Here is a 17,259-nt window from a genome sequence, read left to right as displayed (position 1 = left end):
GTTGGCCCAGGGGACTTCTACATTATAAGGTAAACACCTTAATCTGTTTAACACTGTGTGTCTGGCAACATTCTATGCAGTATGCTAATCCTAGTCCTTATATTACAGTCCCACACGAAAACACAGCGGTAACTAAACCCACAGAGAAGCTTAGGTTCAAAGCTTCAAATCCCTGTGGGTGCTAATCCTCAGTTCCTTCCTTCGTGTGAGCCTATCCGCCCATTTTGGCAGTGTGTAAACCAAAATCTCCTTCAGGACCTCTGAAACCACTCATCTGGTCCTAGCCACCTAAAGATTAAGGCTGGAGATTCGCTTTAGGAATATTTTCTCCTAAGTTTCACATAAACAGCGTTTAACGATGTATTTGTGTCTGCATTGTTTATTTTATGGGCCATGAGATGGGCTGAAGAATGTATTTATACACTTATACACACGCATTTCACGTTGAGTACTTGATCCTTTGTGGTGTTGAGAATTATGCTTTGGTTTCGCTTTGGATCGACTTGACTTATTAAGAAGGCTCGGATAGAAACAGACATTTCCTAGCTGTCCATCCATCCATCCTCTTATACGTCTGCCTTTCTTCTAGCTCGCTGCCTTTTTATGTACACACACATTGATTTCCCTTTTCTACTTTGTGGTTGCGTGAACACATCGCGCCCCGAACCCTGGCTGCGGAGGTTGGGAAACGGCAGGAACTCTAACACCCCGCGGTGGCGCCCAGCCAGCATAAATTTTGGCCCGCGCCGCTTCACGTACTCTGGGAACTTTGTCCCTCAGAGACACCCAGGTCTGGAGGTCTGCCCCGCGAGATTGACAAGCCGCCCATGCTCTCCGCCTCTAGAAGGGCTCTTCAGATTCTCTCCAGCACCATTCCGGTACGGAGGATGGGCGACCCAGTTTCGAAAGTCATCCGCGCGGAGGAAGCCTTGCCTGGACGCACCAAGCCGATCTCCGTAGCAGGTAAGACGGCAGGCCTGCTGAGCATGCGCGTGAAGCCTGCGCACAGCACCCTCCCGGAAGAAGACGTGCAGGGCCGCGGGTGGGTCCCAGGTCGGGGTCTGCGCGTGCGCGAAGAAGCAGCGCGCGTTCCCCCCCCCCCCCCCCGCCGCTCCCGTCCGCCCCCCCTCCCAGCCCTGGAGGGGCGGGAGCTCAGCGGGACAGTCTCCTGCCTACTTGCTTCTCTTTGTTTGAGTCTCGCTCTGAAAAAATCTAGCATTGGGATTGACCCAGCCCGGTTGCAGGTCTGAAGCTCCGTATTTGGGGTTAGTAAGAGTATGATGGGAGCCCAGCCTTAGTCTTCCTTCTCACCTAGGCCTCTAGGAGCATCTAGCTGTGCCTGTTCACAAAAGCACTGGAGGCAGACCTAACGTTGCTAACTTAGGTTTTGAAGTGGAATTTTAGACCAGAGCTGGTCGCAAGAGTCCTCCCCAGTTTGTAGTTGATTCAAGGGCTTGCCGGGTTGTCTCCCCCGTTTGCAGAAACTCCTTGTACTATGGATGAAGCCTCTAGGAGGTGTCTGTGCGTGCTCCCTTGAGCCCCAGGTGCACGTGGGAAGATCAGCTGATTATGTGTGACTCAGTTTTCTCCTTGCACCACTTAGGACCCAGGAGTTGAATTCAGAATGTAGCTCTTGTTGCCCCCCTTTTTTTTTTTTTTTTTTTTTTTACCTGCTAAGCCACCTAGCTTGTCAACCCCATTGTAATACTTGTAGCCTCCACTCCTGGGAGTATTCATCCCTGACAGGTTCTCACTGTCCCAGGTACAGAATCTAAGTTCATGTACTTGCCACTTGGAAGAGGACCTGAATATTTTAGAAAGAGTGGGGACAAAGAGAAAGATTTGGTAAGCTAGCAAAACCAGAAAAAGGTGGCCTGGTAAACTGTTTTTTCAGGTTTCTTTTATCTTCAGGCAGAGAGGGTTAGGGACAGGGTTAGGAGCTGACATCATTGTAGGCTTCTAGGTATCTCTCTAGTTTGGAGTGGGGTATCATAAACCTGGTGGCTGATGACCCATTGACCTGGCCGTAATCACAAGACTACTGGATATTTCTGTAGCCAGTGGGAATATCTTATCTTGATCTCTTCAGACTTGAAAGGGGAGAGGAGAGGCTAGGAGATTTTGCTAAGCCATTAACCTTGTGCTGCTCAGTTCAAACAAACATTCCTTACTTGCAAAGTAGAAATACGGTTGAATACAACATGGGGGTTTTGACGCTGAGGTTTTTTTTGAACCATAAATACAGTGACAGCCACAGACAACACATCCCAGGGGTTATCTGCAGCAAAGATGGAAGGAGACGTCTGATACGTTACACAGCTGCACACCTCCAAACTTAATGATCTTTAAAAGTCAAGTATAAGGGGAGCATGGGCAGCCATCTTGTGTCATATCTCACAGTCACATGGAAGGCTGGAGGATCTCTACTAGGGAGGGAATCTAAAGTAACTGAGAGCAAGAAAGGCTAGAGAAGTTGCTTAGGGTTGTGTTTGGTTCCAGCAACACTGTGCCTCACTATATCTTAAGAGTTTTGTGACCATGGTGAATATGAAAGTCTTCATATTCCTAGTTGGAAAGTTTATATTCTTCTCCATTGCAGCCTCAGCCCTCCGCCCTCCTCACGGCTCTGTATCGTCCATTAAGTCTGTTGTTACCTGCACCCCATTCTCTCAAGAGCCCTGTGGCCAGTGGAGCCCCCTTTAGATGACAAGACCCATCTGTTTAGGATTGCTTTGTCTAGCTAGTCCCAGGCATGCACTGTCATCAAATGCTTTTGGAGCTAAACTGGTCTTCTCAGCTTTTCCTTCTTTATATTCTGTAAGATGGCTGTATCATTTTATCAGCTGCAGCCTGGTGGTAGATTTACATTTTGCAAGAAGATAAGATTCAAACCTTCAAGCCTTTTTAATGTTTCTTTCCTCTGGGCCACCTTGAGTGGATGGAAACATGAGCAGGCTTGGGTAACTGGTTACTGCTTACATGGTAGCACATCAGACTGACAAGGCCATTAGAGATGTGCAAATGAAGCAACAAGAATCAGGAGTATGATGTTTGTCAAGGTGGCATCTCAGGACTGTGGGGAATTTGGTATTGGGACAGCTAGGGAGACATGTGGGGTTAGACTGATGCTTTTTCTAGTCATCACATCTTAAAAAAAAAAAGTTAAATCCCAAGCAGACAGGATGGTAATAGCCCACACTTACTGGCATGTTACACACCAAGCACCACAGGGAAACAACATTAATATAATTAATTTTCACAACAGTGCAATGATGCATTAACCATCATTATCCCCATTATGGATGTGGAAACAGGCTAGGGAGGTCAGATAACTTATCCAAGATCACACAGTGGGTCTGGTAGATGTACTGTGTTCTAGAGTTTCTGATGTAACCACTCTTCCCATGTTGTATGTATGAATGCATGTGTATATGTTGCTTTTGATATAGTTTTAATGTGTGTCCCAGGTTGGTTTTGAACTCACTATGTAACCCATGCTGGCTTTGAACTTTCAGCAGTCTTCCTGTTGCAGTCTCCTGAATGCTGGGATTACCTGCATATAATACCATGCTGCTCTCTTCAGTTAAGAGCAAAAAAGGAAATGAGTGTGAGAAAAGGAGAATTTCTTTATAATTGTAGTGTGAGGAAGGCCTTTGCATCCACAGCTAGAAACTCAAGAGACTGGTAATTAGATTACATTAAAAATCTGTGTGTGGCTGGAGAGCTGGCTCAATAATTAAGAACACTTGCTGCTCTTACAGTGGACCTGAGTTCAGTTCCCAGCATTTACATGGTGACTCACTACCATTTACAACGTCAGTTCTAAGGGATCTGACATTTTCTTTTGGCATCTGGGGGCATGTGCACAGTGCATAGACTTTGTAGATAAAACACCCATACACATTAAATAAATTAAAACACACACACACACACACACACACACACACAAGCAAAGTCAGAAGACAGCCTAGGGTACAGCAGCATGTACCAAAAGGCAAGGACTAGTTTCCCTAGTATATTAGAAGCTTCTAGAATTTTGTAAGAAAAATTGCCACAGTGATTACAAATCAGGCAGAGGTTTTGAACACTTTATCCCCAAAGAAAGTATAGTTGATCTCTAAACACATAAAAATGTTCAAGTTCACTCAGTGAGGAAAATGCAAATACCAGTTTTCCTTTTTCAGATTGGCAAAAATCCAGAAACAATGATCTAGTCTGTCGGTGGAGAGAGAGAGAGAGAGAGAGAGAGAGAGAGAGAGAGAGAGAGAGAGAGAGAGAGAGAGGCAGGCATGTACTCTTGTGTGTTGTTAGACGGTGTCAGCCGGCTCCACCAGCTCCACTCTTATGGAAGGGAGCTTGGCTGCATCTACCAAAAATTTAAATGCACATTTACCTTCGAACTCAGGAATTCAATTTCCGGGAATTTGCCTTCCAGATTTGCTTACACACACGCCAAATGAGGACTGCAGCAGGCTGTTGGCTGGAGCTTCATCTGCAGCAGGGAGATTTGGAAGCATCACAGGTGCCCATCAACAGGGACTAGTTAAATGAATGATGGGTCAGCCTCAAGGGTGCAGCGTGCAGGCAGAAAAGATGGGGCATCTCTAGGAGTAGAGAGATCGCCAAGATTCAGGAGCTGCAAAGGCCAGGTCAGATCAGTATGCTGACTCCTGTGTGGACAAGGCTCAAGCTAACAGTCTGTACGCCTGAGGAAGCTTGGGCAGGATAGCTGAGAAAGGAAAGGCTGGATTTGGGCTGTGCCATGAGATGCGGATGGTTGGTTGGTTCAGCTTTATACTTTGTGTTGTTTTAAACAACTTGCTTAGTCTAATGTGGCTTTGTGGTTGAATTAAACAGATACTTTAGAAAATGGTCTCTGCTGTTTTTAGTCCAACCAGCCACCTTTCTGTCATCCTTTGTCATCTTTCAACTTAAAAAAAAATTGCTCTCTTTTTCTTGTCAAGTATATATATTCCCCCAACTTGCTTTTGTAATCAAAATCTACATTTTGGCGTGATTTAAAAAAAAAACCCTCTAAATTTAGAGGGTGAAATTGGAATAAGTTAATCCAAGTCATTTTACATTTCATAAATATTCATTTTTATTGAAGCGTCGATTGTGGTGGCATGATTTATACAAAGGAAGGACCTTTGGGGATGGATTCCTTCCACTGTGGTGTAGAAGGCATTATGTGTTTCTTTTATGTGACTGGTGTACATAGATTTTTAAAAAAGAAAACGATAGGAAGCTGTTCTCCTTTTTAAAAAAATTCCCTAGTGTGTGATTAATTTCTAAATTGTAGGACGCAGAACTGTTATTTTTCTTCTTGCATCCTGCCCAGAGCTCTTAGATTGTTTTACGCTCTCTTCCAGAACCTTCTGTTTCCCTGCCGCCCCCGCTGGGGAAAGGCATTTCCCACCTCCCACCTTCTGATCTTTACCTCCCTCCCCTGCCTCTTTTCCCACCAGGCCCCCACGGAGCCCATCTTCTGCCTGACAGGATTCAGTGTTCCGCCTCTGCGGTCGCCCACGTGATCATATCCTTGTGGATTTCCACTCCGATCTTTTGATTTATTTCTTCATTAAATGCTTGCATAGGTAAAGTGTTGTATTTCCCACTATTCCTTGTTCTACTCTTTCTTCAAAATTTGCCTGGCTTAAATTCTGTTCCTTCTGTAAACCAGCCCCTCCTCCGAGGGCAGAAGTGACGGCATTCATCTCCACTGGACAGACCCTTGTGAGCTACTTCAGACTCTTTCCCATCTACTCTCTCATTGCTACTTAGATGTTCTGCTGCCCAGCTACCAAATCTGTGCCTTATCTTTCTATGCAGTAATGAGCTCCTGGAGAGAGAGACCGTGTCACTCTGGAGAAAGCCCTGTGCTCCCTGCTCAGGTCTGTAGTACATTATAAAGGAGGATGCCCACACTAGACACTCAGTAATACAGACTTATAGATACTGGGTAGAGAATGGTTAATGTCTGAAAACAACTACAGAAAAGATAGCCTTTCTGTGTGTCCATCATGTGAGCACCGGGTTGTAAAGATGCCAGTGCAGCCAATTCTTTGTCTTCTCTGTGCTCTAAGTTATTGCTCCAGCACTGGTGGTGGGGCTGAGCCAGTTTCTTTACACTTACTTATGGTAAGCTTTACTTTGGCCAGGATGGATAGGTCCCGCCATCTCTCAACTCTGACCAGAGACTTTTTAGGTACCTACAGCAGGTGCGTGTGTGTGTGTGTGTGTGTGTGCGTGCACGTCAGTGTGCTCAGCACTATCGGATGGGCCTGGACTTGCATCTCTGCTTGCCGTGGGGCAAGGGAAAACCATGGAGAAGGGAGGGTGAGGACAATTTTGTTGATCTCTGGGAACCTGGATGAGTGAAGAGGCAGTAGGCTAGGCACAGGTTTGAGGAGTGAATAGTTACCAAGCTTAGCAAGCACAACGTGAAGGAGGCCTCTTTGCTGAGGTGTTCTCTGTTCTTGCCTCTCCACAGGTCCCAGGGGCTTCTAGTAGGTGATTGACCTTTCCCTTGAAAAGCTTCTCTCTGGCCTTGCCACCCTGAGCTAGCTAAAACATCCAATGATGGCTAGAATACTGGATTCTGCGGGAGGTGGTCCTGGGGTGTCAGAGTGTGGTGAGGGTGAGGAGGGGTGTTCTAAATCTTCTCAAAGATGCTCTTCCAGCTTTCTCCCTCATAAGTGCCTTCTGGGTCAGAGACTCACTGTAGCCACTGTGTGTGACTTGTAGCACTAGACAGTGAACTACTTAATGGCAGGGGTTGTCTAATTGCTTGGATTTGGGACAATATAGGACAACAATTACTTGTTGGATAACATGCTGTGTGGGAGGGGCCACCAGGAACAGTGTGAGGTATAAAAACGTACATGAGATATATTATTTGTTGTTACTAGCAGGTAGTCAAGAAATGGCACAGTGAAGGCTGAGGACAGGGCGCAGTGGGTAAGGTGCTTGCTATACAAGCATGAGGACATGTGTTCAGATCCCCAGCACCAGTGTGAAAAGCTGGATGTGGCTTTGCAGACATATAATCCCAGTACTTGAGAAGTGGATACAGGAGGATCCTGAGGACTTGCAGGCCAGCAGGGTAGCCAGTCAATGAACTCCATGTTTAGTGAAATACTCTCTTCCCCCAAACAAGATGGAGATGATAGAAGAATCCATCTGATGTTGTCCTCTGGCCCCCATATGCACATGCACACACCTGCAGCTGCACCTGCACATACCTGTTATGCTTGCACACTCATGTTCTCTGGCCCCTACATGCACATGCCTGCAGCTGCACCTGCACATACATGCTATGCTTACACACGCATGTTCTTTGACCCCCACATGCACATGCACACACCTGTAGCTGCACCTGCACATACATGCTGTGCTTGCACACTCACACCTGCCAGAATAAGCAGTGTTGAAAACTGGACTGAAAAAAGTCTGGACAGACATGGTGTTGAGTTGCTACATGACATTTGAAAACATTACTGAGTACCTGGAATTTCTGCAGCTAGGGGGAAATATCCGCAGTAGGAGTGAACCATGCTACTTTCTCAGTGACACAATGGCATCATTTATTGGCCTCCATATCTCCTTCCCTGGCTCAGGAAATTAGCCCAGGATTGGCTTCATAGGGCAGGCTCTTCCATACTGATTTAGAGGTTGAGCACTGTGGGATTCCCCATGAGCACAGGGGTAGCAGCATACTGCAGTTCCGTCTTCGTGCTGCATCTCCATCTCCCTGTCATGTTTCAATCTAAATGGTGGTAGGAGGCTGGGAGCCTGGCTATATCATTCTTCCCCGTCCTCTGCTTTCTCGTCTTTTCCTGGATGCCTGGCTGTTTCATGGCATCGGCCACCTCACCTTTGTGTGGCTCCGGAAGTCCACATGGCATCATGTGAACAGTGCTTTTCCATTTCCCAACACTCACAGGATGTGCAGGTCTTGTGTAACAGGATGTATGGGTCTTCTGTGACTCCACACTCAGTAATAGAAGCCACTTTCCCTTCCACAGGAGGGGCCGTGTGTGTATAATGCCCATCTCTCATACTGGCTCTTCTTCCGATGTTTCTCTTTGTGGGGAAGATAGCCCTTCTGCTCTGTGTTTTACATTCAGTCTTAGATATATTTGTCCCTGTATTTTCTGAACCCCTAGGCTGCTGACAGTTCTGTGCTCGCAGAAGCAGACCTTTGGTTTCCAGCTACTGACTTACTGGATGCTCTGTGCAAACACTTTCCCTTTGATATGTGACAGTGTTGGCTTATGATACTTAGTATGGGGTCAGGTGAAAATCTCCTATGAAAGGCAACAAAGTTGTTACCAGCATAAGGAAAACATAGGCCTTCTATGACCTCCCTACCAGGTTCTCCTTTCTTCTTTACTCTCTTTTTATATTTACTTAATTTTGGTGGTGGGGACAGTCTTACTCTGTTGTCTAGACTGACCTCAGGCTTACTGTGTAGCTCAGGCTAGTCTTGAATTCACAGTGATCCTCCTGCCTCGGCCTCCTCAGTACTTGGATTATAGGCATGAGCCACTGTAGTGGCGAATTTAGCTACACTGCTTTGGCTCCCAGGAGGTTGCACACACGTACCCATCCAGGAGCAATCTGGTTCAAGACTAAAAGACACACACACACACACACACACACACACACACACACTAGTTAATTTTTAACATACCATGATTTGTTCAAAGACTGGGCACTCCTAAACCTTCCCCTGCTACCCCAAGCTCAATTGGGGATGTGGCTAGTGGCCACTTACCTGAATTCTTACATGGCTGATTGGCTTTCTCTCCTGCAGCTTTTATATCCCATCCTTTTCCTCCAAGTCATGGCGATTCTCTGTCTTCCTTTCTCCCAGTTCCTAGCCTGCACAAGTCTAAAAGTCCCACCTCAGTCTGCCTGCCCAGGCATTGACTGTTGGCTCATTATTGATCAATCAAAAACCCACTGGGGACAAGGACCTTCAGTGTTTGGACATGCAGATTCCCAATTTGGGGGGCTGGATTAATTCAATGTGTTGGAACCAATCCCCAGCGGGTCACCATGCCTTGTTTGGTTCCTTATATTTCTCTTGGTTTTCTGAGGGTATATCTAGAGAATCACAGTGGGGTTTATTTCTGATCTTTTACCTTTCTTGAATGAGTTTATTAAATTCCCACTATACAATGACAAAGGCTGACTGTAGTGACATTGGAGATGACCTGATGAAGCCTTTTAGTGACTACATTACCATGGCATTTTAGAAGATGAAGAATAGGAGTTGGGGACTTATCTCAGTAGTAAAGCACTTGCCTACCAATCCGCAAGGCCCTTGGCCTCACTCTGGTGGGGGTGGGGTGGGGGAGGAGATGAAGAATAAAACATATTATCAAAGTAAAGTGATGTCAATGTTGCATTAGTCTTTGTAAATTTTTCATATTTTACTTTTGATTAAAAATATTTATATGTACTGTCAGGTAATTGATAGATTGCTTGGGTCAAATACAATACTAAAAGTTATGAAAAGTAAAAAGTATTGTTCAAATGAGGACATCAGTAATTCTTTAGCCCTCTGAAAAAAATGATGTGTGGAGAGATGGTACTGAAAGGGAAGCCTTGTGGAAATAAAATGTTTGAGGGAATTCACAGCAAGAGAAATGAAGCCCAATTAAAGAATCTTGACCATACTAAGAAGAAACCAGGTTAGAGTTTGTGGAATGGCACTGTCTACTTGGCCAGTGTACTCCCTATCCTTCCCTTCCCCCATGAAAATACCAACCAACCAACCAACCAACCAAACAACCCAACAACAACAACAACAACATCAACAACAACAACAACACCAGGGGCATAACCTCTCTCCCAAAGAAGTGGTTCATACTGAGCCATGGGACTTAGTAGCCAGCCTTGTGCAAGGTGTGGGTGCCAGCTCACACTCACTCCTGCACACTGAGATGTGTGCATCAGTCTGAGAAGAGCTTCCTGGCTCCTGCACACACTTGAGACTGTGGGGTTACTAACGATGGGCAGTAGGGCTGATCACAGAGGGCAAGGTGCACACAGTCTGTACAGGACCTAGGACTACCCCATGCAGATGGCTGCAGATTCCACAAGGGGAAGCTTTGTTCAGGGACAGCTGGCTGAATGCAAAAGCAGTGGTATAGACTCCATTATAGACAAAAGAAAACATAAAGATCTGCTCATCTTCCTCCCCTCCCCTTTTTTTTCCTTCTCTCTGTCCTCTTGTTCTTCCCCCTCCTCTAACTTAATGGCCCTTCTAGGAAGCTACATGGATTTGCTTCAGTATCTGGCAAGAAAGGAGTCATTGTTTACTATTTTCAGAAGATTAGGAATTGTCATGTATGGATTGACTTCAGTGACATGTCTTTCGTTCAGTATTGAGCACTCCTTACTGGGTAATCATTCTAGCTTGGGAATGTATTCTAAATATTAGTTCTTTGTCATATAGGTGGCTTTTGCATGTGTTTTCTTCTACCAAGCATGTTCATCCTGTGGCCCATGAGCCATTTGCATCCCAGGGTACTGTGAATGCAGTTTGACATGTTTGTCAAATCACCACCATGTGAAAAGATTGGCATTCCAGGAGACTGTAACTTGCCATGGTTTCTTTCTGTTAATGCCGTTTGCAACGGGACTTGTGGTTTTGATGAGTCCTGGTTTAGTGTATGCTTTTTGTGTCAATCCTAAGAACTCTCCCTTGCCTCAACCCCAAAGATCTTCTATGCATCACTTCTAAACTTTGTCTAGTTTTAAGTTTGTATTTAAGGCATGATGCATTCTGACTTGATTTTGTTTCAGGCTAGGGTTGAAGCTGGGACTTATGTTTTTAAGCAGGACACTATAAACTAGTTGTCAACCTCAGAAGAGGACTCCAGTTTCTTGGGAGGCAGGAAAGATCACCACCATGCCCACAACCAGCATTACACATCTGAACACTGTCTATTATGAGTTAGTATCAGAATCACCAAGTAAAATACAATAGTTAAGCGATAGGTAGGACAATACCCTATTCTATGGAACAGAGACAGCAAGATCAGTTTCAGGAGCATAGGTATATCTCCAGAGCCAGTCTGGCTTCCCTGGCTTCCCCCACAGGGCAATTTGTTTATGAACTTCATTTTTATGCTGCATTGAAAGGGCTGTGTCCATTTCTGGTGGGTGACAGAGAGTAGGCTTGGCCAGGTGTCATGGGACACACTTATTCAAGCAAAACAAAAGAGCACATGCTGAGCTTGCATTATGGGAAGCTGTGGCAGAATCCTGGCACAGCCTGTGTAGGTAGAAGAACTTCAGGCCCCCAGTCTGTCCTTAGGGAGCACAGTGGGGAGGTTGGCTGGGTGTAGGACAGTCCCTCTCTCAACAGTTTTCTTTGATCCATGAATATTCAAGTGCTCTGTCAGTATTTGTTGAATTCATCTCTGTTGATTTGTTTTTATATTTGTTTCAAAATTATATATATAGGAGGCACATGCCTATAATTCTAGCATGATGAAGGCAGGGGCAGGAGGATTGCAAGTTCAAGGCCAACCTAGGTTCCATAGTGAGTTAAGGTCAGCCTGGGCTACATAGCTAGATTCTGTTTAAAAACTAAATAACTGTCACAAGCCACATGGCCATTATTGTGAAGATCTGTTTGTTGGTTTTTATTCCTCCCCACTGATCTGTGTGTCTCTGTCAGTGCCAACTGTCTCTGTTACTGTAGCTATAGGTAGCATTAAGCTGGGTAGAAAGGCTCTTCCCACTTTATTATAATTTGTTTAATATAAGGCCTACGCTTTCTGTATAAAATTTAGAGTAATCTTGCCCATGCCTACAGAAAATCTGTGCTAGGAATTTCATTAAAACCAGAGATCAATTAGGAGAGAATTGATAACTTAGTCGGATCCTCCAGTCTAGGGGCACAGCTTGTCTCATGTTTATTCAGGTTTGCCTTGGTTTTCAGTTTTTGTTATTTCCAGTGCAAAGAACTCAATGTGTTTGTTAAGTTCAAACTTAAATTTTGCATGCTCTTTGAAGTGTTTTAAATACTGATGAGTCTTTAATTTTGGTCTTCATGTATTCATGTTAGCTTATGTGCTATATCTGAGGGTTTGGATGCTGAGTTTGAGGATGCTGGGCCTCACTGGCCTCCCTTATTAGCTCTAGGATTTTTTTTTTTTAATTATTTTTACAGACTTCTTGCTATCTTCTACACAGATAACATGTCATCTGAAAATATAGTTTTTAATCTGTGTACTTTTTGTTTCTTTTTCTTGTATTATTACAACAATGAAACTTCCAATACGGTCTCTTTCCCCAGTCTCAGGCACCAAGAGGTCAGATCACCTCTAAGGTGCCATTAAGCATGCTATGGCTCCAGGTTTTTTTGGTATTGATTTGCAGTCCTTCCAGTCTCCTGCCATCTTCCTGGGAGTTTTTCCTATATGTATCTTCTACCATCTTTTTATTAGGGGAGCTATATTGAAACACATGCATGCTTGATTTGTTTGTTTGTTTGTTTGTTGTTGTTGTAATTGTCTATGCCTGTTTCTGAAATCTAATGACAGAACTGAGTAGCCTGAGCTGGGGCACTTATCATTTAGGCTTCTGCAGAAAAGGACGTTTGAAGACCTTTACAGTTTAAGTTACTGTTTTATTCCCTGTCTTTGTGGTCATTTATTTTTTCACTTGGTGTTAGCTAGTTCCTTCCATATGAGTATGTTACTTTGCTAAGACCTAGAACCCAGGTCATTGGCAGGCTGTAGCCTCCAAGGGAAGTAGGGAGATGGATGAATGTGCAGCTGCCTCCCAAGACAACAGAGTGCTAGACGGAAAAGACACGTGACTCTGGTGACCGGAAAGGGGTCCAGTGGCCTGGAGTTCTATAGGCATGGATTTGTTAAATATTATTTATTATATCTTGATTGATTTTTCCCCTTTTAAGGGAATGTCAGTCAGTTCAGCTTTGATGAGTTTTTTGTTTTGCCTGGAGACTGGGAACCAGATGAACTGATCCCAGTCCCAAAGTTAGGAAATGAGCAAGCAAACTCAGTCACCAGAGTAGGAAGCATCACAGTTTGGGCTTATTGGATGCTAATTGGCAGAGATGCTAAGTCTGGCATCTCCACATACATGTCATTGCGGCTTGTTGGTCTGTTCTCCACACCTGGCTCCTTCTCCATGACACCCTTTCCTCAGATCTCGTTCTCCTTTTACTCCAGGCTTTTCCCTCATCCATGGCATCTCTTGTTCTCCAGCCCATAGATTCTCCTCTCTTATGTTCTACACTGCCCCTTTCCTCCACAGCTCTATTGTTTGAGATGTCCTTTGTCATTATCTTACTGCAGCTTGACGTTACACAGTGACTTAGCTTGCACACATATGTGCATTTTTAGTTTTCTAAGTCTGGAGAGGCCTCGTTTGTTTGGATCGCTCACGTGCCTCTTCTTTGTCAGATTACAAAGTACATACGAATTAAAAGTGAGAACGACCATGCTTGGACTCCATGATGCTGTGTTTGGAAGTTGTTTGTTCAATAAAATCCTTTTTGTATGCATGGGTCAATAATTGTTAGTACTACTGAATCACCACAAACAGGGTGCCCTGTTTTCAGCTCCCCATGTAGCACGATTGATCCAATTTTAGACACTTGATTCTAGCTGCTTGTGTGTCCTCAATGTCTGGCTTTCCAAATTGTTATTTAGAAAAGCTCTGAACTCTTACTTAGCCTGTGTTACAATTTGTGTTTAATATTTGGCGAGGGTGTGTCTTTCTACAATTATGAAAGCATACCAGTGGGTGCAGGAAATTGCCCCCAGGAAGACTGCAGAAAGTATCTTTAGAAAGGTCTGCAGTTGTCTGCAGTCTCCCCAAGGTTGTGTTAACATAAAATAGACATTGTTTTATGATTGAGAATCAAGAGGTGATTTTGTGATTTAACAAGTTCCGCATAGAACCTTTGCAAGCTTATCAGCAGTCACGTAACTGCCATGGAGACCACACAGCAATATGAGCCCCTGAATTTATTGCCATCGCTGGCTCCTTGAGTGCCCCTCACAGGCTTCTCCCCAGAGCCCCGCTTTCTTCTATTGACTCAGTACGGAGATAGGAGATGCTCAACTCATTTCTCCTGCAGATGCAGCCTATATGCTGGGAGCAGTGCCTGTTCACCACTCTGTTGGACTTGTCATGACACATGTAGTGGCTGGTCCAGATAGGCAGTGGTACTCGGAAGTGGGTTCCCTTGAATTCCCTTTGTATTATATGTGTGTATGGGTACATGTGTGTAGGTGTGTGCATGTGTGTGCACATGTGTATCGATGTCATTTCTCAGGTGCATCAATCTTTTTCTTTTTGTTTGAGACAGGGTCTCTTACTGGTCTGGAAATGGCCAAGCAGGCTAGACTAACTGGCCAGAAAGCTCAGGGATCCAGTCATCTCTAGCTTCCATCCCTCTAGCATTGAGATTATGGTCACCATGCTTCACCATTTTTTTTTTAAATGGGTTCTGGGAATTGAACTCAGGTCCTCACATTTTCGAGTTGGGCACTTTACTGATGGGACTTTCTCCCCAGCCTCAGAAGTGGGTGCTTCAGTTGAGGGGAGAGGATGAACAGGCACTTGGTGACCATTCTTCATAGCCCCATAGCATGACCTTGGATGAATCTGCCTCAATTTCTCCTTTCTGAACTGGAGATAGTAGCAACAGCTTCCTGTGGATGGTTGTTTTGGGTGACGAGGTAAGAGAGCTCAGCTTGGGGCCTGGCTGCTGGCAGGTGTGCAGGTGCACCTAGAGACCTTCAGAGCACAGCTCACTGCTGCCTGGTTCTGCGAAGGCAGCTGTGTCTGCTTCTCATTCCCCACCCTTGACCCCTCGAGAGAGATGCAGTGTAGGCAGGGAGTCAGCCAAGCCACAGCCTCATAGTGACTTTGACCCGGTGTGAGTTACAGTGTGCTTTTCATTACAGTTTGTCTCCCTGGCTGTTATTGCAATTCCCAGGAGGCTTTGCAGTTAATAACAAAAATCAGGGTTCCTTCCTGAAAATTTGAAAATGATCTAAACCCCCCCCCATTCTCTACCTTAATATCAGAATTATTTTGGAGATTTTCAAAGACATCAAAGTCTACAGACTTTTATCTTAGTAGCCACAGGCAACAGTTGAGTCTTACCAAGTTACTTTGGATTTAGGAAACTGGAAAACTCAGGTGAGGTTTGATTCCCTGCTGATGTTCCATCACAGAGATACTGCCAAAGGGCTCTTACATGGCAATGCTGTTTTGGGACACATGCCATATTTCCTTGTCGTTTTGAAAATCTCATGGGTATTTTAAGTTTAATCCATCTGATTTTGATCCAAATATAATTTACTCACAATAACTGGGAAACATTTGATACCAGAGAAGCCTGCTGGCATTCCTGAAGCTTCTCTCTGGGGAAATAAGAAATCACATTTCTTCAAGAAGGAAATCACAAACCTACAACGTGTACTTTTCTGCTTATTTAACAAAGCCTGAGTTAAATATCAAATCGAGCAGTTCTGGACCAGTTATTTATTTATTTTTGAGTCGTTCTTTTTAACTATTCAAAGAGTATTTTCTTTGAGGCTTTTCCCCCTTTTATTCTGACAGTTTTCTCTGCTATATTCCCCCAAAACTGAATCCCAGACAATGATTCAGACAATTTGAAGCAGTAAAATGGTTTTGATGTCTGTGGATTAACCATGTCAGTATTGAAGATGTTTCACACTGTCAGAAGCTTGGACAGAGCAGTACAATGTATTGTCTAATTTAAAATTTAAAATACAGTTTCTGAGAATTAGATGCCAGTCCTGCCCAAGTGTTTGGAAATTAAAAAGAGGGGACTTAGGACAAGGTACAGCCGGATTGTGTACCCCTGAAAAGCAGGAAGCCCACAGGCATCTTGGGTGCCCCCCTGAGAACTGAGAAGGACCTTGCTGTTTTGAGGTGCTGCTCTTGAGCACCCCAGTTCCTTTTCTGTTTTTTTTTTTTTTTCTAGAATTCTAAGGCTGGTTTCCAGCTCTCTCTGCCTCAGAGGAGGCTTCCCATGACTGGTCTGTTCTTGTTCTTAAGGTTGCACCTCGATAGCCAGAAGCCTGAGCCGGGAGCTCACTCTAGCCCTACAACCTCAGCTGTAATGAGCCCTCCAGGCCCAGCCAGAATCTGGTACCTGGATCCTTGCCTCACTCTCTTGTCCCACCCTTCCTTTAGGTCAGGAAACAAATTACAGCAGACACTTCCCAAGACAACGTCCCACAGGAGACAGAATATGCAGCCTGGGGGTGGACTGACTGCCATCAGGCCCACCTGACAACCCTGCTGCTCTGGTGAATAGTTCAACCTTGGGCAGGTTGGGCAGGGTTGCCTTGCCTGAAAAGTGAGGTTAGAAGTATCTTTACGAGACCTGGATGACAGCTCATGTGGAAAAGCATTTACCTCACAAATGTGAGGACCAGATTTCTGGTTCCCTAGAACTCACAGGAAAAGTTAGGTGTGTGGATAGCAATCCTGGAGATGTTGGGACGGGAGGTAGAAATAGGAGGAGCTCACTGGCCAGCTAGCCTAACTCACTTGGGGACGATCCAAGCCAGTGAGAGGGCCCATCTCAAATAAAGGTGCCCTAGGAAACGTTGTGGAGTATCTAACCAGAGAAGACCTCTCGGTATGGGTTTAAGCCAATGGAAAGTCTTTGTTAGCCTGATGTTCAGATCCCATTGTAGCCCTGTGCCTTTCTCAGGGTGAGATTTTAAGCACAAAAACTACATCCTGGGTTGACATGCTTCAGTTAGCAGAAACAGCCAGAAGCAGAACTTTATAAGCCAAAAATCAAGATTATACATTCAGAAACTTTTCCAGAACTGTGGACTTTGATAGATTAGGTCTTTATTTTTGTTTTGGCAGGTGATGCTATCTATGTTTTGAGTTTTATGGCCTGAATGGCACTTCTATTATGAAGTCAGTTGTGTTAAGGTCTAGGGCCCTGGTATAGAATGGCAATCAAAGCTTTCCTCTGACTTCTACATGCATGTATACATGTATTCCCACACCAGAATCTCCCCACAAAAAAATGCAAACATAGGCATGTGCACATATATCCAGTACACACACACACACACACACACACACACACACAAACACATTCAGTACATACATACACATTCATACACACACCTAGCATACACACACACACACACACACAGCACACACACCCAGGACATAGACATACACACATCCAGCAAAACA

At 44.7% G+C, this 17,259-nt stretch overlaps 1 protein-coding gene across 1 annotated transcript in view; it reads left to right on the top strand.

The window, feature by feature from the left end:
- Nucleotides 1-743: 743 nt before the first annotated feature.
- Nucleotides 744-17,259, top strand: part of Msra (methionine sulfoxide reductase A) — a 316,146-nt gene continuing 299,630 nt past the window's right edge. Inside the window, exon 1 of the mRNA XM_028758755.1 lies at nucleotides 744-963. Coding sequence (XP_028614588.1) covers nucleotides 828-963 — 136 coding nt within the window. The 5' untranslated portion in view covers nucleotides 744-827. The remainder of the gene's footprint in view (nucleotides 964-17,259) is intronic.

This window comes from Grammomys surdaster, unplaced genomic scaffold (genome assembly GCF_004785775.1).
Source record: "Grammomys surdaster isolate TR1022 unplaced genomic scaffold, NIH_TR_1.0 126219, whole genome shotgun sequence".
Lineage (NCBI taxonomy): Eukaryota > Metazoa > Chordata > Mammalia > Rodentia > Muridae > Grammomys > Grammomys surdaster.
The sequence above is the reverse complement of the archived record's forward strand: the minus strand, read 5'-3'. Positions and strand labels throughout refer to the sequence as shown.